The 27,760-nt window shown below is 34.6% G+C and overlaps 2 protein-coding genes across 3 annotated transcripts in view; both read right to left on the bottom strand.

The window, feature by feature from the left end:
- LOC129754910 (uncharacterized) overlaps window positions 1-12,192 on the bottom strand; it is a 42,813-nt gene extending 30,621 nt beyond the window's left edge. For both annotated transcript variants that reach the window (XM_055751185.1, XM_055751176.1), the window contains exon 1: window positions 11,973-12,192. The gene's annotated coding sequence lies outside the window, so the exon portion shown is untranslated. The remainder of the gene's footprint in view (window positions 1-11,972) is intronic.
- On the bottom strand, window positions 162-27,760 carry LOC129741931 (sodium channel protein Nach). The gene is made up of 11 exons (XM_055733750.1): window positions 27,744-27,760; window positions 27,386-27,499; window positions 26,363-26,443; window positions 23,403-23,953; window positions 23,229-23,342; window positions 23,073-23,147; window positions 22,668-22,752; window positions 19,440-19,555; window positions 19,310-19,388; window positions 2,035-2,258; window positions 162-223 (listed from the first exon to the last, which is right to left on the bottom strand). The coding sequence occupies exons 1-11, from the start codon at window positions 27,758-27,760 to the stop codon at window positions 162-164; spliced, it is 1,518 nt and encodes a 505-aa protein (XP_055589725.1).

Below are 27,760 nucleotides of genomic sequence, written 5' to 3'. Positions count from 1 at the left end.
GGAATGTAGGCGGTTGTTACGGTTCAATAAATATAAGACGGTACTCATCTCTTCCCGAAGGTGACAGGGTGATTTGAAGGCCCCCAGTCCAAAAGCAAACAATCAGAGAAAAAAATGGGAATGCTTTTAAAAAAGGGAAAAAGTACGGGAGTGATGATTTATTACAGCACTTTTTTTGTTTCATTCCACTGTAATTTCTTAGCTAGGGAAAGAAGAAGACAATCTGTAAATAAGAAATGAAAAATGAATTTCGGTATTCGAAATTGGCACTTCAATCAGAAAATGGGCTTTAACTTATTCATGCATACTTTATGTACATACTTTTTTTTTAACTGACAGTGGATGTTCTACAAAAATCGTTCTTTGATTTTATTTTAAAGAATATGGTTCGTTTGTTTTGCAATTATCGTTCTCGGCGCTCAGTAGGCTGGTAAACGAATTCAAAAACTTTGTCAGCGAATTTTCCCACCCACACAATCGAAGCAAGCCCGAATAAAAGAAACCTACGCAAAACCTTACCATTTCGGATTGTAAACTGCTGTTGTACATCTGCAGCTGTCATTATGTAATCAATTTTTTCTCCGGCCATTCATACTTTCGGCCGGGGTGGATGACGAAATAATTGGTACTTACTACTGGTCAGTTTTGGCCATCCATTGGTTTTTCGCTAAACGGATTATGAGTTTTGAACATTTTCGTTAACGATAATGACCACCACCAACCAACCGCTTCAATCAAATTAATCGTTTCATTTGAAAAACCCTATTCAAAAGACTTTATGATACATGATTGGAGAATCAACATTTAAAGAAGTAGGCGTTGATTTTATTCACAGTCACGAGTTTTGTTTTTTTTTTCTACACTGATAGTTAATTTTAAAAATTTTATTTTTCGTGAAAAATTATAATAAAGTAGATCAATTCATTCACAACCTATTGTGGCCTCAATCATGTTATCGAGTGATCGGCAATAGCTTGTAAGTAACAATGTTTGTCCAAAAAACCGTAAAAAGAAAATGATGCTTCAGTTTCCTCTTCAAATCCCCTGAACCCAAGGTAAATACTAATCAGGCGAATGGCTGGTTTTTATTGTTTTATGTGAAAAGGATTGCTTTTTTTAATGGAATTATTGATTACAAGTTTATTATTGGAAAAAAATGATATTGGAAAGATCAAATTTCTGATTATAACATCACTGACAGCTTAGAAGCTGTATAAAATTTGTTTATTAATGTTTTTCAATTTCACACGCGAAGATTTCGCACGAATGCGAAGAAAAGAAAGGAAGGCGATGGAAGAACGTTTTCCCAATATTCCCGTTGAGCAGTTTGCCGGCTAGCTCAGTCATAAAACTTTCATGAAATCTTAGATAGATTAAATAAATTTTAGTTTATTTGCCATGCCATTTTGTTTTATTTGCTCAACAGCAAGAAACTTCTTCCGCTTCTACATTCTACTTTCTTACTTAATGATCCCGCGCCGATCCTCCGGTGGTAAAAGACCTCCACTGTTGACGATCCGGAGCCAGCGTTTTCACCTGGTCCAAGTCAAGATTCTCGTCGACAGTCCGGATTTCAGCGGCTAGGCTTCGCCGCCACGAGTTTCTGGGTCTGCCTCTTCTTCGATGTCCTTCTAAATTCCAATCTAGCGCCTCTCTGCAAATCTCGTTTTAATCTTTCCGTGGCGTGTGCCCAATCCATCTCCACTTATGTTCCCGAATCTCGATTTCTAGCGCGATTTGATGACATCGGCGATGTAGTTCCTCATTCGAGATCCAGTTGCCAGGCCACCAAACGCGGATGATATTCAGCAGCCAGCGGTTTACAAATACTTGCAGTTTTTGTGTCGTTACCGCATGTGTGCACCAAGTTTCGCACCCGTTCTGCAATACGGATTTGACGTTTGAGTTGAAGATTCGGATTTTCGTTCGTAGAGAGATCTGGCGTAACCGCCAGATGTTTTGGAGACTCGCAAACGCAAATCGGGCCTTCTACATTCGATGTACATTATAAACAATCAATGGTCTGGCACTTACATTGTTGCCTCTTGATCACCTGAGGGTTCTGGATGGACTTGACACTTTTCCTATTCGAAGCTCCAACCTGCTGATCGCGCGTCATGGCGAACCCAGAAACACCTTCGGTCATCAGCGAACTCTTGCCATCGTTATCTCCATCGGCTGCTTCAGGCAAATCCGGAATGGCATCCGCCTTCAAATGCGGCCCAAAGTGAGGACCTTCCTCCCGAGAATCAACTGCACTAGAACGTGCAACTCCTGGACAGCTCGATCGTCGCAGCACGTTCGATCGATGTCCGACTCACAAGAACCGGCTACTGACGGCTCCACAAAACGATTTTCTTCGGTCGTTCATGTGCATTCGTGCTGCTCCAGCTGCCGATTTCTCTCGACATGAATTCCGTCTACTTCGGTTGTGCCGTTGCGAAACTGGCTGCTTTTCGAACCCGGTCCTAACAGCTGTGATTCCGAGTGTCTTTCCGGATGATGCGACCACTCGTGCTTGTTCTCAGCACTCTTCTTCACGGCACACCAAAAACGCCACTTGCGCGTACGACAGCCAGCAAAAGAAGAACGCGTCAAGTGGAAGCGTGCCGTCGTGTCGTTGTTGTTGTGTTTTTCTTGAAATCGTTCTTATATTGCGTAATTTCCTCCCTTTTGACAACAGCGGGTATTCAGGTCGACTCACACTTTTGGTGCACTGAGTTTTTTGATTGTTTGTTAATGATATTTCCATTTTCTTATTTAATCTTTTTACATTTAAATCCGAATGGGTTCATAATACTTATGAATGAATCAAGTTTTAAACATAACCACCGTACATGTGCCGTACGGGCTCCGTGGGTCACAAAAGAACTGCGGCGACTTAAGACGGCTAAAAAACGTGCCTTTCGAAACCACAACAAGCACATGTCGCTCGCAGACTCAGAAGTTGAACGAATACCGCAAACTGAACGCTATGCGCTACTCCCAGATTTGTTTTAATCGGCTACAGCGGAACTTTAAGATTAGTCCGGAAACAATTTGGAAGCACGTGAAAAATCAGCGGAAAGAAATAGGGCTTCCGTCCTACAGGTTCCTAGACAACGATACAGCTAATTCCGACCTAAGCGTGATGTCCAAACTCTTTGAACTGGTCGATTCAGATCCTATCTACTCGTTTTGCCAGCTCCACCAAAGATTCATGCCTGCACGATCTACGACTTCAAACTTACTGAGCTTCACCACTTTCGTTCAAGACTACTTTGCCATCAAGACCCAAACTGATGCCATTTATACTGATCTCTCTGCTGCGTTTGACAAGGTGAACCATAATATTGCTATCGCAAAGCTCGGACGCTTAGGGTTCTGTGAATCCCTACTGGATTGATTCCGAAGGCTATTCCGGGAGTTATCTCCTGTTCGAACTGGTGAACCCTTTTCCAGGAAATTCTAGCCTCCTTTGGAGTATTCAAGGAAGTCATTTAGGAACGATAATTTTAATTCTCACTACTCGCCTGAAAATTTTTCATGCCATGAACGACCATGCCATGAATTTTTACAGCAGCAATTCTTCGTATTTGCTCTCACTGGTGTGCTATGAACTGCTTGCCGTTGAACAGCAATAAATGCTCGAATATATCGTTTTCCTGGAAGCGTCACACTCTTAATGCGGAGTACATTCTTAGAGACGAAACTATCACCCGAGTGGACCACATTAAAGATCTGGACGATATCTTCGATCAACAGCTGGAGTTCAAGACTCACTTGAAATATGTTGTCGACAAATCTTCTATAAACCTTTGAATCCTTTTTCGCATGGCTAAAGACTTCAAAGACGTGTACTGCCTTAATAGTCTATATTGCTGCATAGTTCGTTCCATTCTCGAGTACGCTTAAGCTGTTAGGTGCCCTATTTCTCTCAGTGTACGATCCCGAAGATCAAGAAACTAGCTTCTGCAGCTCTACGTTTCCAGTTTCCTGACGACTATAGTAAGGTTGCCAGATTGCCCGGTTTATCCGGGTTCGCCCGGATATTCAATACAAAATTTTTGAAAAACCCGTTCCGGCCCGGTTGCCCGGATTTAATTGAAAAAAGCTCGGATTTTGCCCGGATTCATTCATTTTATTTTTCAAATCAAACAAAAAACATACAAATTGTGTTAATTTTTTTTCATTCATGTATGTATGCCCGATACACGCCCAGTGTTTTAATGCTCGATATTCTACAATGGTTATCGGCTAAACAGAGAATTGCATATAACAGTTTAATGTTTGTATATAAGATAAAAAATGGTATTTTACCAAATTACTCAACAGACGGCCTGCAATACGGAATTGACATTCACAGATACAACACTAGAAGAGCACAAGACTTCAGGATGCCTAATATTAAAAAAGAGATGAGCAAAGGCTCTTTTTTCTACAACGGATTGAAACTGTTCAACAACCTACTGCCGAGCTTCCTAAAAAACTACCTAAGTAACCTTCTGATAGTTCTAAATTTGCCGAGATATTTCGGCTGGCCTGAGCACACAATCCATTATATATCAGTCTTTTGATCGTTTGATGACCTATCCAACCCCCCAAAATTCCCCTTTAATAGAGTTAAGCTGTCTTGAATTTGTAATCATTGAAAAAAATCGATTATATGTATATACAAGAAAAGAAAAAATAATGAAACGAACTCACCAATTTGTAGATATGTAGATGTAGCTGAATTCACGATGGACATCGAGCTATGAAACCGGTGCAAATTTAGTGATTAAGCGGGCCTGCATCATCCGGCTTCTTAAGAATTTAGAATGATGGCACTTTGAAACGCGATGGAATAAAAAAAAGATTCCTGAATTTGTGAATATCTTTAACCTGGTACGATAAAAAAAAATCTTCTTGTAAATTCCACATCCATAAATTTGTCAAACTTCTTTAGAAAAACCGAAAAACAACGCAAGCAAAAAATGACAGGAAAACGCTTCCGCAGTCGACCAAGGCCTACTCAGAACTCTTGTTAATTTTTTCCATTCATGCGCCCAGAACGAAATTTTATAAAAATAATCATGATAGATTTTTTGAAAGCCTAAAATCTGCTGTTGAGTTTTATTTAAATTTATTTATTTTTTCAGGTTATTTTTCTTGATTTTTGTTGAGTAATTCCTGGCTTTTGACCAAATTTGCCCGGATATTGCCCGAATTTTTGCTTGCCAATTTTGAAATCAACTGCCCGGATTTTGCTAGGGTTTTAGATAAAAAGGTTCGGATTTCTCAGGCCCGAACATGTGCTGAAGAAATTCTGGCAAACTTAAACCATGGGGCCAACAGCGCTTTAACTTGAAAGAATACTTGAAACAGTTAGTATTAACAATGAAAAATACACGTTTTCATAATTCCACTTTATTTAAAGAATGTTTGGAAGACTTTGGTCAATGAATCTCAAAATAGAACTAACACCAAACCTTTTTCAAAAATTTCGACCGAAAAAACTTTACAAACGTCCCTTAAAAGCTTGAAGGATCATTTTGTATTGTAAGAGTCAGTTTTGTGAATAATATCAGTTGCTTTGTCCCGGTGGAAGAAGGCCTTATGTATGATTCTAAAGATGTTCTCTCGATTTTCATCCTTCTAGCAACGTTGAGGTTCTTAAAAAGCTCCTCACAAGTGACAGCAAAATTGTATAGTCGATTCATTTTCCACAACAATGTTTGCCAGATGCTGCATCGCATGCGATGATGAAAATCAGCATTGATAATTGACATTCGTATGAAAAACTATTTGATATCGCCATTGTGATGGCGCTATGGCACGAATTCGCGAGAAAATCAGCTTCCATTTGCGATATCCCCAAGTTCGCTAATAACTTTTACACAGAAATCAATGCTACTTGCTACTCTTTACCAGAAATGCAATAAAAATTCTACACCATATTGGAAGCTCGATTTAATTTTATTTTCAGCAGAACTTTGAGCCGCCATCAGCAAAACGGAAATTCATAAAAAACCAAGCCACACTTCAAATCAAAACAAAACAGCAGGACCCAAAATGTGTTGGGATTCAATTAAATTTAATCTGCTTTCGATTGGAGGTAATTAATCAAAACAAGCGTTGAAATCACGCCGAGCAGGCACCACAGTAGGCAGGAAGACAGGTTGGTAACTTTGACTGCCGCTAATGTCAACAGTAAAAAACAACAACAACAGGCATAGCGTGCTTGCCAGGTGGACAACAAATTTTCACACAAACCACAGTCGCTCGGGTGATGGCTAGCCCATGGCAAGCTTTGTTTACATGTGTCTACGTCTACATGGTCGCTGTGATCATCAACATCATGGTTTACTGCATCTTATTTACTTGTCAGCAAGGGAGATTGATTTTTTGCTATGTTTTCGATCATTCCCGGGCATTTAGACTCCCATCCATCTAAAGTTGATGGAAAAAGGGGGAGTGGGGGGTTAATTGGACCCCCGAAGCTGTGTATTTACTACAACCGTCGAAGCTCATCGATTTCGGTTGAAGTCAGGCCGACTTATTCGGTCAGGAATTGAGGAAGATTTCACCATAGGTCTACCTAAGTGATTGGAGATTAAAGTCTTCTTCAGGATTGTTGTGGCTGACTCATTTTCCGCTGAGTGTACTAGAGGGCAGAAAAAGTCGATGAAGTGTGGGTGAACCACATAAATCAACTTCGGTCGTGTTAATTTATTTCCGAGAAACTCATTTATCGCTCTATCGGGAAACCGAAAAGTTTGATTTGCGATAACTAGCGGGGATTTGTGGCCTGGTGGTGGTGTTGATTGTTGACAGCTCTCGTGGGTATCAGGTGCCGATATTATTGAGCTTGGGAGCTTTCGGAAACACATGCGTTGAAGATAAACTGCGTATCGTTGATTGGTTCGGTGGATCCAACAAGTTTCATACAGCTTTTTGTTGATGGAAAGTTGTTTGTTTCATTTTACTTATCCTTCCAAATGAATCATCAAACAATTGAATTCTGTGAAGTATTTTTTCCCATATCGTTTGTTGCTCTTCATATGAGTCTGAAGAAGCAACCGGAGCAAGTTTAGCAAGTATTGAAAAAAAAACATGTTTTTGTTATCATTGCTTTCTGGAACTGGCAGGCTTCTTCGAAAACAATGGCAAGATGAATGTTACCTTCCCCGCATCAAAATTGATAAAAACAGAATTATTTAAATTTTTTTCAACTCTAATCATGAATTGAAAACCCAAATAAACTCACCTCATTTCTGAGCTAGAGCATAGGTACAGGTCAATTAAAAGAATCCCAGCTGCCCGAATGCGTTTGTATTTGCTTTCAAACGGAAATCAAAGCAAGCGCGCTTCTGAACTTCGTTTGCAATTTTCACCCGATTTGGGTTGTTGACCCAGCTGGATTGTTTTTTTTTTCATTTTCTTGTTGATATTGTTAGAAATTTGATTTCGGTCGAAAAATAAACATGATGATGATGATGCTTTCCCAAAAACCGGCCAAACTTTTTTTATTCATCATCATTGTGGTGTCTTGCGTGGCCTTCTGCGATTGACAGTTTCAAGAGGAAGAACACTTTTGAGAGCGAATAAATCAAGAATTGCCATCGATTTTCACTTTTCTCATTGGAAAATGTTGATTTATCGCAATGATAGCTAGAGATCCAAATTGTTTGATTATCAAACAATAATGAAAAAGTTTGAGGGAAAACGGTATCATCTACATAAATTAGTATGTTTTTCATATTTTTTATAAGATTCACCTCTAGGTAAAGTGAATATTCCAAAATCAAACTTATCATTTCTTGATCCATTTCGGGCCAGAAAATAATCAAACCTTCAAAGGTGATGCGAAAGTTTTGAAGAAACATGGGAAATCAGAGAAGAACTAACCTTGCCTTATACAATCTGAAGTGCCGTAACCTGAGGTTATTTTGATCAATATAAAAAAAATCCTTAAATCATTAATAACTCTGTTAAAAGTATTTCTCTGATAGTAGAATTATGAATTTTAAATTTTCTCTAACTATCAGATTTCCTTTCCTGCAATATAAAATTTACAACAAACCTTCAAACAATACTCCTCCTGATAAAATGGAAAGGTTAAGTTTTGTGTTATTTTCATGATAATTTTGTCACAACTCTTGGATTTGTGAATAGTTTCATAGACCTAGGAACAGTACTCGATTTCTTTTTCTATTTTCGTTTTTCGAATCTAATCATAAAACGTTTTTCAAAAAAAATTCGTAACTGACAAATAAGGCTTAAGGTTTGCTACTGTGCCAGTAAAACAACCAAAATGTCATAAATCTCGACTTTCGAAACCCCTACCTACCCTACCCCTACCTAAACGTATTTTTCTTAAGAAGTGTATGCAAGTTCAGAATTATAAAACAACATTTATAACTTCACAATTCATTCATGCAATCCTAATTTGACATATCGACAACGTTGTATCCATATTGCAGATATTTAAAACTCGTGACAATCAACCGAATGTGCAAACACAAGTAGAAGCCCCAAAATAAGAAAAAAAAATGTGATGAAACATTTTCAGCAGATATTCTTTAAAATGCTCAATTCTACGTTTCAAAGGGTTTTGATCAAATAATAATAATAATTTATGTCATTTTTTGTGCACTGAATTCTCAGCATTGATTTTTAGTTTTGGTTTGCACCAAATTTTTATTTTTATTATTTTTTTGTATTCCTTTCAAGATGATTTGTGGCAATATAACAAAAGAGATGAATTCTTGTTTTCTTTAATATTTTTTTCTGTTTTTAAAACCTGTCTTTAAATTTGTTTTCCAAGCATTATTTTGAATCTAAAATTAAGACTCTGTATTTGTTCATTTGAAAGTTTCTTAATTCTGCCACAGTAATTGTTTTACTTGTATAAATTTCCTCTCTCGAGCCAAATTTGGTTCCATTTGCTTAATCACTTTCCAAGTCATAAAAAATAATGTCATGAGAGTCCCCTGCTTAATAATCAAGAAAAAGTTTCTCATAACCCAATCCCTTCTATGACAAATTTGCTCGAGCATTCCTCGAGTTATTAAAAAAAAGTATGGGTGCACTCCTCTCCCTTTTCAAGCTCCCCACTGAAAAGAACGGATGAGTCTTGAATTCTAATTTTCATATATTTCCTATGACAAATGTAACCCCATTTACTTAAAGTTTTATCGAGTTAAGCAAAAAAATGTATCAGAGCCAAACTCGTCCCGATTCACCCCACCACTAAAGGGTTCTCGAATAAGCATAGAAACATTTCTCCATACCAAAACCCTGCCCTACTAAAGGTGATATCCTCCTGACTAATTTAGACTATTTTTTTTAGATATGCAACAAAAATGTATGAGGCTCCCGTCTCCTCTTCCTATCTCACTAAATGGAAGAAGGGAAGGGTCCCAAAGAATTATAGAAAATAATTCTCCTATCAAAATACAATACCATACCACATTCGGTGTTTTTCGACTGATTAACTTTCGACATCTTTAAAAAAAACTGTGGTGGCCCCCTCTTCTCTTCCTATTTCTTTACTGGGATCAAACAGGTGTTTTAAACAACCATAGAGTCTTTTCCCGTATCCAAATAGCCTCCCATGGGAAATTTAGATCCGTTTGCTCAATTATTTCATCAGTCATGCAAAACATTGTATGGGATGTTTATGTTCCTCTTATGAAAAGTGGAAAGAGCTTCAAACCATCTTGAGAACATTTCATTCACCCAAATACCCTCGCAAGCCAAATTTGATTCCCCTCGCTTGATCAGTTACAAAAGAGGAATTTGATATTTGTTGTTTCTCACTAAATTCAAAACCACCGTAGTACTGCCACCTTTATCCCGGTCCTACTTCTCCAAAATATGTAATGAAATGTTACGGGGTAAAGTATGTTGTACGTTGATAAGTTTTCCACGCAAAATGCTCCTTCGTTCCTTTTAACATCTATAAAACATTTCTAAACTAAAATTTACAAAAGATATACTATAGTTCAAAGCTTCAAAAGCTTGGTTTTTCAATTTTCATCCCTGTTTATGGTACTCTTTTTGTTTACTTCCAACGGGAGGTCATTCTGTTAAATGATATTCGGTAAAGCACATGACAAATTTAATTTTATAAAATTTCAACTGAGCATCCGAAGAAAATTGGTAAATCTAATTCAGGGAAACTGTATATTTTGTACTTACGTTTTAGAAACTGATTTTGTACAATTTTGTCGTTCTGCGTTCGAATCGTTTGTCAGTTTTCGGCGTTTGAAAAATATAAATTAATCATTTTTGTGCAAAGCCAGTAAATATTGAATGAAAAATGAACAAACTTATATAAAATAATCGTTTTTCAATGAGTTTACCATCCCTAATTCAAAGCAGTATTCAGATTTCTCTCAAATATTCTGGTATCAGATATATGTTTAATTTTCAAAGCTTCTAGTATTGCTTATTTTTAACCTACTCAAAAATGTTCAAGCTGTTTCCTTTGAAAAATGGTCAATGAAACATTATTTAAAAAATTAATTACGTCGATACAAAAATGAAATCTCAATGCTGGAAATACAGCAGTACACACATTTTAAGACTTTCACTTTCTGAGTAAACACTTAACAATACACCAGTGAGTTGGAATAAAAGATAAAGAAATGTTATTCATGTAGTTTCTTCCGGCTCGAGTTGTCTCTCTGTCGGATATTGCTCAGTAAGACAAGCAAAATACAAGGAAATATAACATATGCTTACATCGACCAGATGTACCAAAAGCAGTTATCATAAGGGCAACCGAAAGTATCCGAAAATTCCCCAAACGACCCTTAGCAGGGCATCGAACAGGCACAGCAACAACTGATACTCCAAGATTCTCTTACACCCTGGAGGTTTCAAATAATGTTTTCGATCTATCGATCTACCGAAGAAAAGTCGTTCACTTCAATATGTGCAGCCAAACATTCCTTCGAATGACACAACAACGAAAAGAAAAACCTAATACAAGACAATTTCAACAATAATTATGCCTGAATATTTCATCCAGGGTTTCGAGAAAGGCTTCAGAAACGCCATAGAGACATCAAATTCGATTGGTTCGGGTATTCGAGAAGACTGTCACCGAGCAGCTTCTTCAGATTTCAGCTGGCAAACAACGGTCTCCGATACTGCCTATTAGCATACACATTCTTCCGAGCGTGTTTGATTTTTTCGCAGAAGGCACTGTGCTCCATGATCCTTTTGCATAAGTAATGTTCCGTTTAGTGTGTGTCCAAATGGAAGGAAGATTTTGCAACAGAAAACAACAACAATAGGTTGGCTGCAAGGGAGGAAAAAAACAGTAGGCTTGCTTCCCGTTTTGATGCCAAAACGGAAATTTCGGCACAGCCTGCTGTGCCGTTACCCTGCGGTGGAGTTTCTTAATTTCGCCTGCTTCGGTTGTTGGTAAGTGAGGTTTCGCCGTTTTTTGTACGGATTTTTTGTTCACAAGAGAGGTTAATTTTCTTCTTGCTCGGAACCCTTGGACGGCTACAGCAGTTTTTCCATGCCAGCGCATAAATGTCAGCCACCGTTGAGCGCCATAAATAATTCCACTTGCAATGAGAACATATGTATGTATGAGAGTATCCACACGTGTATACACGAAACACAACTGGTCTGAGGCGATTAATCCACATTATTAGGGCGAAAAACTCTCTCAGGAAATTATGCCTTTTGATGTAACTATCATACACCTAGTACTTAGCACCAAACCCAGGTTTTGTCTTGAGGCTTATTTCTTATTCCAAGAAATCGATTTCTTCCTGCCTGTTATGTTATAACTGGTTGAGTTTGAAGGTATGCTTTAAAATTGAGCAGCACTTGGCTTTTGAGGGTGCTTCAAATTCACCGCACATCACTTACAATCTCTTCAAACTCCACTTCATAATCAGAAATTCAAATACAATTACACAAATTGGCGACCACCACTTATGCTAATTTCATATCCATTTAAACTTGTACGACACTACTGCACTTACAAGTTGATCTGCATCCGTTTCAAAGTTTAACGCGTGACAGCTGCTAGCAAACGCAGATGAAAGTCAAGTCTCTGGAGGCCCCCAAATCCAAGTAGGGCTTCTCTAGCCTTAACACATCTAATCCCAGTAGGCGAGACCATGAGACGTCCGGAAAAGCGCGACAAACATCCTCGACGGTTGTCCAAAGACTGACTGCCAGAACCAGAATGCAAGCACCATCAAGTGTAGTGCCAACCAGCGACTGTCTGCCATCAACTGATAACAGATTTTTCGGAGATTCTTAACCACCCCAACAACTCCACCATCCAGCTTCTGACGGGCCTTCAGAGAAAAGCCCTCGACCATTCAAGCAATATCCGAATACTCGGTTTGTCGAAAGTGATCTAAACTCGAAAGGCGCATGATCGACCACCAGCTTTCGGCAACCGGCAATTTCGCACAGACAGACCGGATAAAGGGCCACTGTTTACATTCGAAGAATCAGTTGGCCATGAAAAGCCATGCCATGAGTATACTTCGATTGAGCAATTTTCTTCTTAGAAAAAATCATCCAGAGAGATCGAAACAAAATCGTTATCTTCACTGCACGAGCGCAAAATTATCTGCATTATTTTTCTGGAAAACTTTGTTCATCGTCTTCTGGCGGAAAAATATTTGGCCCTTCTTGAAACAATATTAATGTTACCGAAGGAAAGCTTTCTACTTAGAAAAAGCCGCGATATAAATAGATGGCTTGGCGTGCTGCGTTTCTTGGTAGCTCTCCTACTCTAAACCTCTAGGAGGCTCTTTGGTTTCATCGACTTTGATTTCGGTTTCAATCGAAGACAACCATAATAAAGAAAAAAAAATAAAAATGCACTGTTGTTCCGATGGATTTATTGTTCACATTAAAAAAAAGAAATCCACTAGCAGACTTTTTCAATAAAATTTATTATTATATATGATTTTTGACTATTGATTCCACACAATCAGGTTTCAGTATAAAATAAACTGATGACACTCACTTTTACATCCTTCAGAAACCGGCATCATGTATTGAATTCGTTTCATAATGTCACCGAAAAGGAGATTAGCTCGGGAAAAAAATATTCGCAAAACTTTTCTCCCCAGCGGCCATAGCAACCAGGTTACCTCCTGTGCCTCCTTGGTCGAAATTATAAAAAAGAAAAATAGCACTCAAGGAAAAGTGTCGAAAGAAATCTTGAGAAATTCCGCGGATAAATATGCTGAACCATGCTGATGATTTCTGTTCAAGGAATTCGCACCTACCAACCTGTTTGTATGTTGTTGATGAGAAAATGTGTCTGAGGAAAAGTTTAAATTAATTTTATTTTACGATTATTCGAGATTGACGGTGATGGTTTTTTGAAAGATAATATCAAGTGGTACCTCGATACAAGCACACAAAAATGACAAAAATGACAAAAATGACAAAAATGACAAAAATGACAAAAATGACAAAAATGACAAAAATGACAAAAATGACAAAAATGACAAAAATGACAAAAATGAAAAAAATGAAAAAAATGAAAAAAATGACAAAAATGACAAAAATGACAAAAATGACAAAAATGACAAAAATGACAAAAATGACAAAAATGACAAAAATGACAAAAATGACAAAAATGACAAAAATGACAAAAATGACAAAAATGACAAAAATGACAAAAATGACAAAAATGACAAAAATGACAAAAATGACAAAAATGACAAAAATGACAAAAATGACAAAAATGACAAAAATGACAAAAATGACAAAAATGACAAAAATGACAAAAATGACAAAAATGACAGAAATGACAAAAATGACAAAAATGACAAAAATGACAAAAATGACAAAAATGACAAAAATGACAAAAATGACAAAAATGACAAAAATGACAAAAATGACAAAAATGACAAAAATGACAAAAATGACAAAAATGACAAAAATGACAAAAATGACAAAAATGACAAAAATGACAAAAATGACAAAAATGACAAAAATGACAAAAATGACAAAAATGACAAAAATGACAAAAATGACAAAAATGACAAAAATGACAAAAATGACAAAAATGACAAAAATGACAAAAATGACAAAAATGACAAAAATGACAAAAATGACAAAAATGACAAAAATGACAAAAATGACAAAAATGACAAAAATGACAAAAATGACAAAAATGACAAAAATGACAAAAATGACAAAAATGACAAAAATGACAAAAATGACAAAAATGACAAAAATGACAAAAATGACAAAAATGACAAAAATGACAAAAATGACAAAAATGACAAAAATGACAAAAATGACAAAAATGACAAAAATGACAAAAATGACAAAAATGACAAAAATGACAAAAATGACAAAAATGACAAAAATGACAAAAATGACAAAAATGACAAAAATGACAAAAATGACAAAAATGACAAAAATGACAAAAATGACAAAAATGACAAAAATGACAAAAATGACAAAAATGACAAAAATGACAAAAATGACAAAAATGACAAAAATGACAAAAATGACAAAAATGACAAAAATGACAAAAATGACAAAAATGACAAAAATGACAAAAATGACAAAAATGACAAAAATGACAAAAATGACAAAAATGACAAATATGACAAATATGACAAAAATGACAAAAATGACAAAAATGACAAAAATGACAAAAATGACAAAAATGACAAAAATGACAAAAATGACAAAAATGACAAAAATGACAAAAATGACAAAAATGACAAAAATGACAAAAATGACAAAAATGACAAAAATGACAAAAATGACAAAAATGACAAAAATGACAAAAATGACAAAAATGACAAAAATGACAAAAATGACAAAAATGACAAAAATGACAAAAATGACAAAAATGACAAAAATGACAAAAATGACAAAAATGACAAAAATGACAAAAATGACAAAAATGACAAAAATGACAAAAATGACAAAAATGACAAAAATGACAAAAATGACAAAAATGACAAAAATGACAAAAATGACAAAAATGACAAAAATGACAAAAATGACAAAAATGACAAAAATGACAAAAATGACAAAAATGACAAAAATGACAAAAATGACAAAAATGACAAAAATGACAAAAATGACAAAAATGACAAAAATGACAAAAATGACAAAAATGACAAAAATGACAAAAATGACAAAAATGACAAAAATGACAAAAATGACAAAAATGACAAAAATGACAAAAATGACAAAAATGACAAAAATGACAAAAATGACAAAAATGACAAAAATGACAAAAATGACAAAAATGACAAAAATGACAAAAATGACAAAAATGACAAAAATGACAAAAATGACAAAAATGACAAAAATGACAAAAATGACAAAAATGACAAAAATGACAAAAATGACAAAAATGACAAAAATGACAAAAATGACAAAAATGACAAAAATGACAAAAATGACAAAAATGACAAAAATGACAAAAATGACAAAAATGACAAAAATGACAAAAATGACAAAAATGACAAAAATGACAAAAATGACAAAAATGACAAAAATGACAAAAATGACAAAAATGACAAAAATGACAAAAATGACAAAAATGACAAAAATGACAAAAATGACAAAAATGACAAAAATGACAAAAATGACAAAAATGACAAAAATGACAAAAATGACAAAAATGACAAAAATGACAAAAATGACAAAAATGACAAAAATGACAAAAATGACAAAAATGACAAAAATGACAAAAATGACAAAAATGACAAAAATGACAAAAATGACAAAAATGACAAAAATGACAAAAATGACAAAAATGACAAAAATGACAAAAATGACAAAAATGACAAAAATGACAAAAATGACAAAAATGACAAAAATGACAAAAATGACAAAAATGACAAAAATGACAAAAATGACAAAAATGACAAAAATGACAAAAATGACAAAAATGACAAAAATGACAAAAATGACAAAAATGACAAAAATGACAAAAATGACAAAAATGACAAAAATGACAAAAATGACAAAAATGACAAAAATGACAAAAATGACAAAAATGACAAAAATGACAAAAATGACAAAAATGACAAAAATGACAAAAATGACAAAAATGACAAAAATGACAAAAATGACAAAAATGACAAAAATGACAAAAATGACAAAAATGACAAAAATGACAAAAATGACAAAAATGACAAAAATGACAAAAATGACAAAAATGACAAAAATGACAAAAATGACAAAAATGACAAAAATGACAAAAATGACAAAAATGACAAAAATGACAAAAATGACAAAAATGACAAAAATGACAAAAATGACAAAAATGACAAAAATGACAAAAATGACAAAAATGACAAAAATGACAAAAATGACAAAAATGACAAAAATGACAAAAATGACAAAAATGACAAAAATGACAAAAATGACAAAAATGACAAAAATGACAAAAATGACAAAAATGACAAAAATGACAAAAATGACAAAAATGACAAAAATGACAAAAATGACAAAAATGACAAAAATGACAAAAATGACAAAAATGACAAAAATGACAAAAATGACAAAAATGACAAAAATGACAAAAATGACAAAAATGACAAAAATGACAAAAATGACAAAAATGACAAAAATGACAAAAATGACAAAAATGACAAAAATGACAAAAATGACAAAAATGACAAAAATGACAAAAATGACAAAAATGACAAAAATGACAAAAATGACAAAAATGACAAAAATGACAAAAATGACAAAAATGACAAAAATGACAAAAATGACAAAAATGACAAAAATGACAAAAATGACAAAAATGACAAAAATGACAAAAATGACAAAAATGACAAAAATGACAAAAATGACAAAAATGACAAAAATGACAAAAATGACAAAAATGACAAAAATGACAAAAATGACAAAAATGACAAAAATGACAAAAATGACAAAAATGACAAAAATGACAAAAATGACAAAAATGACAAAAATGACAAAAATGACAAAAATGACAAAAATGACAAAAATGACAAAAATGACAAAAATGACAAAAATGACAAAAATGACAAAAATGACAAAAATGACAAAAATGACAAAAATGACAAAAATGACAAAAATGACAAAAATGACAAAAATGACAAAAATGACAAAAATGACAAAAATGACAAAAATGACAAAAATGACAAAAATGACAAAAATGACAAAAATGACAAAAATGACAAAAATGACAAAAATGACAAAAATGACAAAAATGACAAAAATGACAAAAATGACAAAAATGACAAAAATGACAAAAATGACAAAAATGACAAAAATGACAAAAATGACAAAAATGACAAAAATGACAAAAATGACAAAAATGACAAAAATGACAAAAATGACAAAAATGACAAAAATGACAAAAATGACAAAAATGACAAAAATGACAAAAATGACAAAAATGACAAAAATGACAAAAATGACAAAAATGACAAAAATGACAAAAATGACAAAAATGACAAAAATGACAAAAATGACAAAAATGACAAAAATGACAAAAATGACAAAAATGACAAAAATGACAAAAATGACAAAAATGACAAAAATGACAAAAATGACAAAAATGACAAAAATGACAAAAATGACAAAAATGACAAAAATGACAAAAATGACAAAAGTGACAAAAATGACAAAAATGACAAAAATGACAAAAATGACAAAAATGACAAAAATGACAAAAATGACAAAAATGACAAAAATGACAAAAATGACAAAAATGACAAAAATGACAAAAATGACAAAAATGGCAAAAATGGCAAAAATGACAAAAAATGACAAAAATGACAAAAATGACAAAAATGACAAAAATGACAAAAATGACAAAAATGACAAAAATGACAAAAATGACAAAAATGACAAAAATGACAAAAATGACAAAAATGACAAAAATGACAAAAATGACAAAAATTACAAAAATTACAAAAATTACAAAAATTACAAAAATTACAAAAATGACAAAAATGATAAAAATGACAAAAATTGCAATGGGGTGGTTTTTGCCTAATGGCTAACGTGTCTGGTTTATAAGCCAGTGGTTTAGGGATCGAATCCCACTATTCATTGTTTAGGATATTTTGTAAGTCTTCGGAAAATGTTGAAGAAACGGAAATTGTCAACTTTTCGGAGTATAAAAAGATCGCAGAGACAAACCAATCAGCAGTTTTTAAATAATTGAAATTTATGTTGATTCACTGAACGGTTCAAAAGGAATAAACTCCTCGCAAATTCGGGGCTTAACTTTGAACTAACTATTTAGTCTGAACCCAACCATACGAATTCGCACCCAGTATCACGCAACAGATTTCGCCGCAGTTGGCAGGTGGTGACAAATGTTTCCTCCTAAAGGTCAACATGTGCTGCTAGTCGTCCGTTGCTAGTTTATTTCACCTTCGTTATAAACTCACATAATGGAGAAGAAATACCCTCTCCCAGCCAACAAGCAACGGCTGACTGACTGATAAGGGAAATTGCTTTTACATTAACTCTCAAGTACTTACTTAGCTAGAGCTGGGGTTGACTCTTTCTCGCCCTGGTTGCTTTTATCTTGGCTCGAAAACAGGTTCATAAATCGGCTAGTTTATTGGACGGCTGCATAGAAAAATGACCCTGTTAGCCCTTCGGATGACAACAGGTGCACTCAGCAGCATTTTCCTCTACCTACCACCACAGGATTATGGAATTGATTCTGGAAAACAGCTGCAGCCTAATCTCGTTTTGCTTTACCAAGAAAGTTCAAATGGTTCCACTTAGAGTCTATTTATATAAAAAGCACAATTGAGCTCGAAGCATAAGAAACTAAATTTATTTCTAACGTTTATGTTTTAAATGTATCCAATTTGTTAAGATCAAAGTAACCTATTTTTCAATGGTAGAAATTTCTTAGCACACAGCATTGACACAAAGCCTACTTCAGCCATCTGTTAATTAGCTTTACCAAAATACCGGAAAAGAGCTTATGACACGCCCATAAACCTCAATCAGCTCACCAAAATCATCATTTGAGATCTGTTAGCTTAATAAATTGGAACTTTTTAACCGAAGGAAACTTTTAACGAGCATTTTGTTCATTCAGCTGAAGAAAATTTTCTTCCACCAATAGTTTTCCTGCCGGAATAAATCCAGCCCTTAACTGTGACAATTCACACCAATAGGTTTCCCCAGGTCACGCTTCATCGAGAGCACGTGGCTTGTTTATAGTTTCTGCGCTGGCTTACAATTTTGATAAGCTTCTTACTGGTGTTACTGTGGGAGATTTTTTTCTCCATGAATCTTTGTTTGGTTCAGTTTTCCATCTTGCTTGCCAAAACATTGTTGCAGCCGAGAAAACCCCAATAGCCCAAACCGGAAACCGACGGAGGTCACATGCACCAGTGACAGCAACGAGATGCCAAAGAAGAGCCCGGCCAAGCCTCCGAGAGAAACTGTTGAGGAAAAATTGATTATTCACCCATGATAATTCACAATAAACTCACTGAAAAGATCCATCTCCGATTTGGCAGCACTCCGGACAAATCTTCCGCTCGGTAGCTGCAGCAATCGAACGGTTATCTGATCTCGTTCCGGATTGTTCTCGGTACCTTCGGCCTCACTGCAAACACAATCGAAAAGCCACAAACACAGGTATCAAAACTCAGTTGATTATGGTAGTTGAAACGGTACCAAACGTAAAAATCTATGCCTTGATTGAAGACGCATCGATGCATAAAGCTTGTTGGATCTTAAGCAAAAGCAATCTAGTTATCCTCGAAAGAAATATTGACTTTACAAAACAAATAAAAAACTTGGTTGCTTTGATTGTGAATTGATCGATTGTGATTGAAACACAATTAAAAGGTATTTCATAAAAACTGTTTAACGAGATTTTCAGGTTTACAAGTCGTCTACCTTCTTAAATGTTTTAAAGTTTTTGTCTTCATCGTCATGCCACACCTTTTGAATCCCGCAGGAGAAATATCAAAACGTTTCGAAAACGTTCTAACCAAAACTTTCTGATGCACTTTTGAAATTGCCTGCCGTCCCTAAAAATACATGCTTGGGTGGATATTCCTCCGAATTCTAGACCATTTTCAGAAAATGGCCACATGTCTGTACCTTACTCAAACCACACTATTATTTTCCAGCACTCCAGAAGAGACAGAGAAACAAAGCTTTCCTTTACCGTTTTGTCGGATATTTGTGCCTTTATGTCCTCAACTTTTACAGATTGTTTATTTTAATCATCACTTTTTTTTGCACTACCATTTGAAACGTCTCCCAGGAAAAGTTGTTCAAGAAAATTTCAAAATCTACCTTATTATTTTAGGTACATGTTTCTCATTTTGATCACACATCGTATTTATAGCGGCTCGCTTAGCATTTTTTGTTATTTCTTAAAGGTAAAATGAGACTTCTTTCGTACAGTTAGTGTTCTTGCGACAGTTTATGTACTTTTTGGAAGCCAAAGGAGAAACGAATTTGAATGTACCGGAACAAAACTATGAAAATATATGACATATTATTTTTATCTCAGTGTCATAATGGTGTAACAATTTTGTCATTGATTTATAAAAATTTTGTAATATTCTTTATTTGTTTTATTAGCATAAACTCAGGGGTAAACATAATAGGAATTTAAAATTCATGACATTAGAGAAAAAAAACATGAGACATAAGACATGTGACATGAGGTCTCATGTCTCATATCTCATGTCCCACGTCTCATGTCTCATGTCTCATGTCTCATGTTTTTTTTCTTTTTTTTTTGGTTACCCAGGTGGTAAATTCGAATAAGGAATTTTACGAATTGGTCCCAATGCACGTCGAGTGCCGTGTCTACATGGGAACAATGGGTCAACTCGTTATATACTCATCCGTATATACATATGCCCTAAACTCCACCTGGGGCCTCAGACTATTTCCCAAACCGGTACCTACCCTAAGGCAATACTTCGGTAGGGGGTGTCTAATTCACGCATATGCGTTACTTCTGCAACACTCGCCAAGAAGTTCATATTTAAATTAAATATCATCCTGACCGCCCAAGATCATCTTCACGTTGTAGTCCCATCAGCTACGCTGATCGTTTTGCGTAGTTCATTTCATAGCTTCGGTTTCTTTAAGCTTAGTAAATGCTAATCAACTTCCCCAGCAAACCTATGCTTCGGTTCATTTCGCTGTCCTGGAAGGCTTCCATCTGCTGTTGTGGTATCTTGGACTAAACTATAGTTAATTGGTTCAAGGCGGCAAGGGCACGCAGGGATGATTCCTGATCTACATAGGGGTTTTCCGGTACTTCAACGACATTCTAGGTCTCTTCTCGGATCAGCACTAATTTCATGCCAAATGCCCACGTGCTGTAGTGCTTCCTGGTGCTTCCGACGGTCGCTTTTCTCCCGTTGGATGATACGTGGTTTCCTCGGCTCGTGCTCATGGTTCTTGATGATCAAATTTAATCTTGAAAGGAATTTTTCCCAGTTGTAATTTTTTTTTCTTCACTTGTTACTTTCCCTGACTGCAGTTGCTATGGGACTGGGCCCATAATCTTATGGAGCAAATAAAAATACTACTGCTTAGTGGGAACTCTTAGCAACCAGTAACATTGTATTAGTACTACAAAGCATGACTTACTTCAATATTTAACAAACTCTCACGTCTTTTTAAAACCGACGATTGATTCGAGTTCCTGGGAAAATTTTACAAAGAATAGTATTATTTGGGGTTTGACAATCAAACATTCAGAATGGATTGTCCTTTCAAAAAAAAAACCCCTCTATGCAACATTTTAGCTCGGTTCTATGCATGAAAATACTTCAAAAACCTATATTTTTTTTACAGACTAAGTCACTTAAAAAAGGTAAACTTAAAAAATGAGAAATCCATTTTTCGTTCGTATTACAACTATGTATTTGTGCAAATTTTGATCTCAACGTCATCTGTAATCTCTTTCATTTTCACAATATTTAACCAAAACTGAAAATGAAATCGGTACAGCGATACGTCTCTTCATTATTTAGCCATCAAGATTGAGAGCAAATCACGAACCTTGAAAAGGGTTTTTTTTTTTGTTTTTGGTTCACATAAAAAGGTCAAAGTAACGAGCATGAAAAAAAACTTTCCTTATTTTCACTGCAAACTTCATCACTCATTACTTTGGGGCTAATTATTTTTTTCGTTTGCATTGCATGATTTTTCTTTACTCAGCACACACACAGCATCCATCTCAAAGCAGCGTCATTTTATTTATTTTGTTTGCAGTTACTGTCGAAAAAACGGTTATGCAACACTGCTGTCGAATCCATGCTGGTGAGCTGGGTCAGGGACCTGTTTAGTTATTTATATCCACCTTTTAAACAGTGGAATATTTAGACATGAGATAACCAGGTTTACCGACTGACTTTTTATCTTAAACTTTGAATTTCCAAAATTGGAAAAAACAATCGTTGAGTAAGAAAATGTCCAAATTTAAAAACGCAAAATAAAAATTGGAAAACAATAATGTTTTGATTCAAATATAGGCAGATGGAATCGAATGTTTATAGTTTAATCTTAAAAGTACAAATGTCAAAAAACTGAAAATCCTTCCTGAGCTGCAATAATGTTTACCTTAGGCTTTTTAAAATTGTTCTGTAACCTTAAGAACGAAGTATTGCTCAAAGAAAACAACACCTTCTCTTCTGTTCATCACAGCATCACTCTTTTTAACGATCAGCACCAACACTTACCTGTCCGAGCTGAACAACACCGAGTACTCCGGCTCGACGCAAGACGCCATGCAGTCACATCGTTTCCTGGTGGTGGCAATTTCCGCTGGGTGATTGGGATAAAGTTAATTTTTCCCATCCCACCCCCCATCAGAGTCAAGTCATCAAAAAGGTGGTGGCCATCGACGTCGGTCCAATTGGAAAGAGGCCAATCCAACGTCAAGCACAGGGATAAAATAAGGGTTACAATTGGTGGTGTGTGGTAATAAACAATGCAGTGACGATAAAGTTGTTAACGCATGAAAATAAAACCGAGAAAGAAAAACACTTCTTCAGTAACAACACGTGCACATGACAAAAACAAAAGTGAACTTCAAACAAAGCAGGCACGATTTATGTGACCAAGCATCTTGAAAAGCCACCAACCGGAAAAGTCGCTGAGACATGTTAGCCCTTTATAGTCACACACCGGATTGCTTGGATGATGCGAGTTGCTGGTTCCTTTAATGAAAATTTAATGCAGTGTTGTGTTGTTTAGTTTATTTTTTTTTTGTGTGCTTTTCTCCAAACTCCGAGTTTTACCTTTTCCGGAAGTTGGCATCAAATGGTGGGTGCAGTTGCACAACTGCAGCTGAATTTTCCGGTAGCACTCGACGGAACAGGACGAGAAACTGTAACTTCTGTATGGTTGGTTGGCTGAAATAAACGCTATAATTAGCCCAGCTGCAATTGTGATGTAAGTTTAATTGTGCCTACCTAATGGAGGAATTTCCCAGGGAAAACGACAACCTCTTCGCTCAATCGGCACATTCCGTACACTGGCGCTATTCTCCATCTCCACAATTCGGATGATAATCTCCTTGGTCATTCCCCAGAGCAGGGTCTCCTTCAGCGATCGATCCGAATAGGCAAACGGAACCGAGTAGGGATCGTGGAGGAAAATCTGTAAATCCTCTTTCACTCGGAACTGCAAAGCTCCGGGACCGGTACGACGGTTGCTAATCAGCTTTGCGTCCTGTGACATCAACAGAGGAACCGTGTTCCTCGAATTGATGCTGTAACAGAGGCCAAACTCGGTGTGCAGCGGAAGGAAAAGTTGACAGCAATCAAATGGTCGCCCGTGCCAGGAACAATCCGACAGCAGCTCATCGCACCCAAGACGATACCGGTCGGCAACGGAGGACAAATTTTGCGGACACTCCAGCCGACCATTGGTGCAGTCTTCACACCCGAAGCAGTTGCCCCCGAAGAAGACCAAATCCGCCATGATGGCATCCAGCTTGAAGTCACGATTAGCTCCTAAGTCCCTGTTCAGGAAATGAGAAAAATGCTTTTTGATTTGGTCAAGAGACCTATTTAAGGAAGGCATAATCTCCAAAAAATTGTCAAAAATATCAAAATTATCAAATTGTCTAAATTGTCAAAATTGTCAAAATTGTCAAAATTGTCAAAATTGTCAAAATTGTCAAAATTGTCAAAATTGTCAAAATTGTCAAAATTGTCAAAATTGTCAAAATTGTCAAAATTGTCAAAATTGTCAAAATTTTCAAAATTGTCAAAATTGTCAAAATTGTCAAAATTGTCAAAATGGTCAAAATGGTCATAATTGTCAAAATTGTCAGAATCGTCAATTGTCAGAATCGTCAAAATTGTCAAAATTGTCAAAATTGTCAAAATTGTCAAAATTGTCAAAATTGTCAAAATTGTCAAAATTGTCAAAATTGTCAAAATTGTCAAAATTGTCAAAACTGTCAAAACTGTCAAAATTGTCAAAATTGTCAAAATTGTCAAAATTGTAAAAATTGTCAAAATTGTCAAAATTGTCAAAATTGTCAAAATTGTCAAAATTGTCAAAATTGTCAAAATTGTCAAAATTTTCAAAATTTTCAAAATTAACAAAATTAACAAAATTGTCAAAATTGTCAAAATTGTCAAAATTGTCAAAATTGTCAAAATTGTCAAAATTGTCAAAATTGTCAAAATTGTCAAAATTGTCAAAATTGTCAAAATTGTCAAAATTGTCAAAATTGTCAAAATTGTCAAAATTGTCAAAATTGTCAAAATTGTCAAAATTGTCAAAATTGTCAAAATTGTCAAAATTGTCAAAATTGTCAAAATTGTCAAAATTGTCAAAATTGTCAAAATTGTCAAAATTGTCAAAATTGTCAAAATTGTCAAAATTTTCAAAATTAACAAAATTGTCAAAATTGTCAAAATTGTCAAAATTGTCAAAATTGTCAAAATTGTCAAAATTGTCAAAATTGTCAAAATTGTCAAAATTGTCAAAATTGTCAAAATTGTCAAAATTGTCAAAATTGTCAAAATTGTCAAAATTGTCAAAATTGTCAAAATTGTCAAAATTGTCAAAATTGTCAAAATTGTCAAAATTGTCAAAATTGTCAAAATTGTCAAAATTGTCAAAATTGTCAAAATTGTCAAAATTGTCAAAATTGTCAAAATTGTCAAAATTGTCAAAATTGTCAAAATTGTCAAAATTGTCAAAATTGTCAAAATTGTCAAAATTGTCAAAATTGTCAAAATTGTCAAAATTGTCAAAATTGTCAAAATTGTCAAAATTGTCAAAATTGTCAAAATTGTCAAAATTGTCAAAATTGTCAAAATTGTCAAAATTGTCGAAATTGTCAAAATTGTCAAAATTGTCAAAATTGTCAAAATTGTCAACATTGTCAAAATTGTCAACATTGTCAGAATTGTCAGAATTGTCATTTTTGTCATTTTTGTCATTTTTGTCATTTTTGTCATTTTTGTCATTTTTGTCATTTTTGTCATTTTTGTCATTTTTGTCATTTTTGTCATTTTTGTCATTTTTGTCATTTTTGTCATTTTTGTCATTTTTGTCATTTTTGTCATTTTTGTCATTTTTGTCATTTTTGTCATTTTTGTCATTTTTGTCATTTTTGTCATTTTTGTCATTTTTGTCATTTTTGTCATTTTTGTCATTTTTGTCATTTTTGTCATTTTTGTCATTTTTGTCATTTTTGTCATTTTTGTCATTTTTGTCATTTTTGTCATTTTTGTCATTTTTGTCATTTTTGTCATTTTTGTCATTTTTGTCATTTTTGTCATTTTTGTCATTTTTGTCATTTTTGTCATTTTTGTCATTTTTGTCATTTTTGTCATTTTTGTCATTTTTGTCATTTTTGTCATTTTTGTCATTTTTGTCATTTTTGTCATTTTTGTCATTTTTGTCATTTTTGTCATTTTTGTCATTTTTGTCATTTTTGTCATTTTGGGCATTTTGGGCATTTTTATTTTTTACCATGAGCTTTTCACACAATGATTAAACTAAAAACAATATTTATTATACTGCGAAATAATGCATAATAATGTATAGTATCGCTTCGCGTCTTAGGATTACTAGAACTTTTTTTTTGTGATTGAAGCTGGATGCTTCGAAGCCCTTATAAAGCTTTTTGAGATTTGTTTACGCTTCATATGTTAAAGGTAGAAAACAAAAAAATGCCTTCTTAAATTTTTTCCTCCAGTGATCTTGTTTACTTTTCATAAGCCTAGCAAAACTCGACACACTCTGTTGCTTATGGGAAATATTTACCGACCGAAAAAGTTGCAGATCCTAGCAACAAAGACGAGGAGTGTATACGGCAAAGTGTTTGGGAAGTATTCATAGCTGTGCGTGTGTGTGTGTATGTAGGCGCTAACATGTGAGTGAGAGGTGTAGGGCACAACATACTAACTTTTCCAGGGCGTCTGACATCGTCTCATCATTCGCCACTTGGCACAAGCTGACAGCCGGAAATGTTGTATTCCAGTGGAGGCTGCTGGTGGTGAAGATATTTTTGTGATATTTCGCCGTTGTTATCGTCGCAGCCAAAGAAGTTCCATGAAACGAAAAGGAGAAAAAAAAAACATATGATAAACATGAGTGGAAGGTGAAATTAAATTTTGATGGGTTTTTATCGGCGACATTATTTTTGCATTAAACATCATCGCTCGCTTTTACGCCATTTGGTTTGGTGAAGCATTTGGCCCCTTTTTCATGCGTGCCATACCAAGGATTAGAACCAAGCGGTTTTTGTGGATTGATTTACCCCACAAAGAAAACGAGGGGAATTCAATTCACGCTTTTTTTCGCAACGAACCGCAAACTTCAATCTCAAACAAGCAACTCTGCAAGACAAAAATGTCGCTAGGAAGAGTAACGTAAAAATTATACATCAGAGAGCAATTAAGCGATTGAGAACATGCATTTCAACTGGTAAACATTAAAATTCTATCAGAAAAATTGATAATATTTCCTTCAAAACATGTTTCAAATGTTTTAACTTGAGTCGTGATTTTATTTATACAAAGATGTTAAGGACTGTTACTTTTATCAATTCCTTAAAAACCCAGAAAACCAAAATTTTGGGACCGTGAAAAAACACGTGCGATTTCAATCGGTCATTGCCTACTCCTTATCAAAACAAAAAATATAAAATTGTCACACTCGTTGATTACATGGAACATAAGGTGATGGTTGAGTTATTCTCAATTGACGTGTCTAAACGAAACCTCCAACATTTTAATCTGTGGTAATCCAATCTTTGCTCTCTATCTGATACATTCTTTATCCTTATTTGAATATTTCTTTGAACGCATTTTCAAAACTCATGACATGATCCGGATGTTTGTTTGGAAAGAAGCATTTTCACTGCCTCTATTGTTAACTTTAATTAAAAATTTAGTTCAAAATATCGTTTAAATTAAGCTCAACTTACTAGTTTGTATCGACGGAAAAGCTTAAAGGATTGTATAGAAACACCAGCAGTAGAGTTCGAGTAGATCTGATCATCATGAACAGCAAACCAGCCATTACAACCGACCAGTAGAACCTAAAAAAAAGGAGAATTCGTTACAAAATTCAATCGCAAATAATTTTAATCGATTCAACCGGTTATGTTAAATGATTTCCACCGAAACAGGAAGAAAAATGTTTTTCAAGCGAAAAAATACATAATACCAATACCTTCTCAAATTCGGCAGAAGCTTCCACGACCGAAACATATCCGATTTAAACAGTTCAACCATTTGGAACAAACAATCTGAGCAACGATGATTGTACGCGGGCTTTATTACCTCAGAATAAGATACAT

Source organism: Uranotaenia lowii, chromosome 1, assembly GCF_029784155.1.
Source record: "Uranotaenia lowii strain MFRU-FL chromosome 1, ASM2978415v1, whole genome shotgun sequence".
NCBI lineage: Eukaryota > Metazoa > Arthropoda > Insecta > Diptera > Culicidae > Uranotaenia > Uranotaenia lowii.
This window is presented reverse-complemented; position numbering and strand designations above follow the sequence as displayed.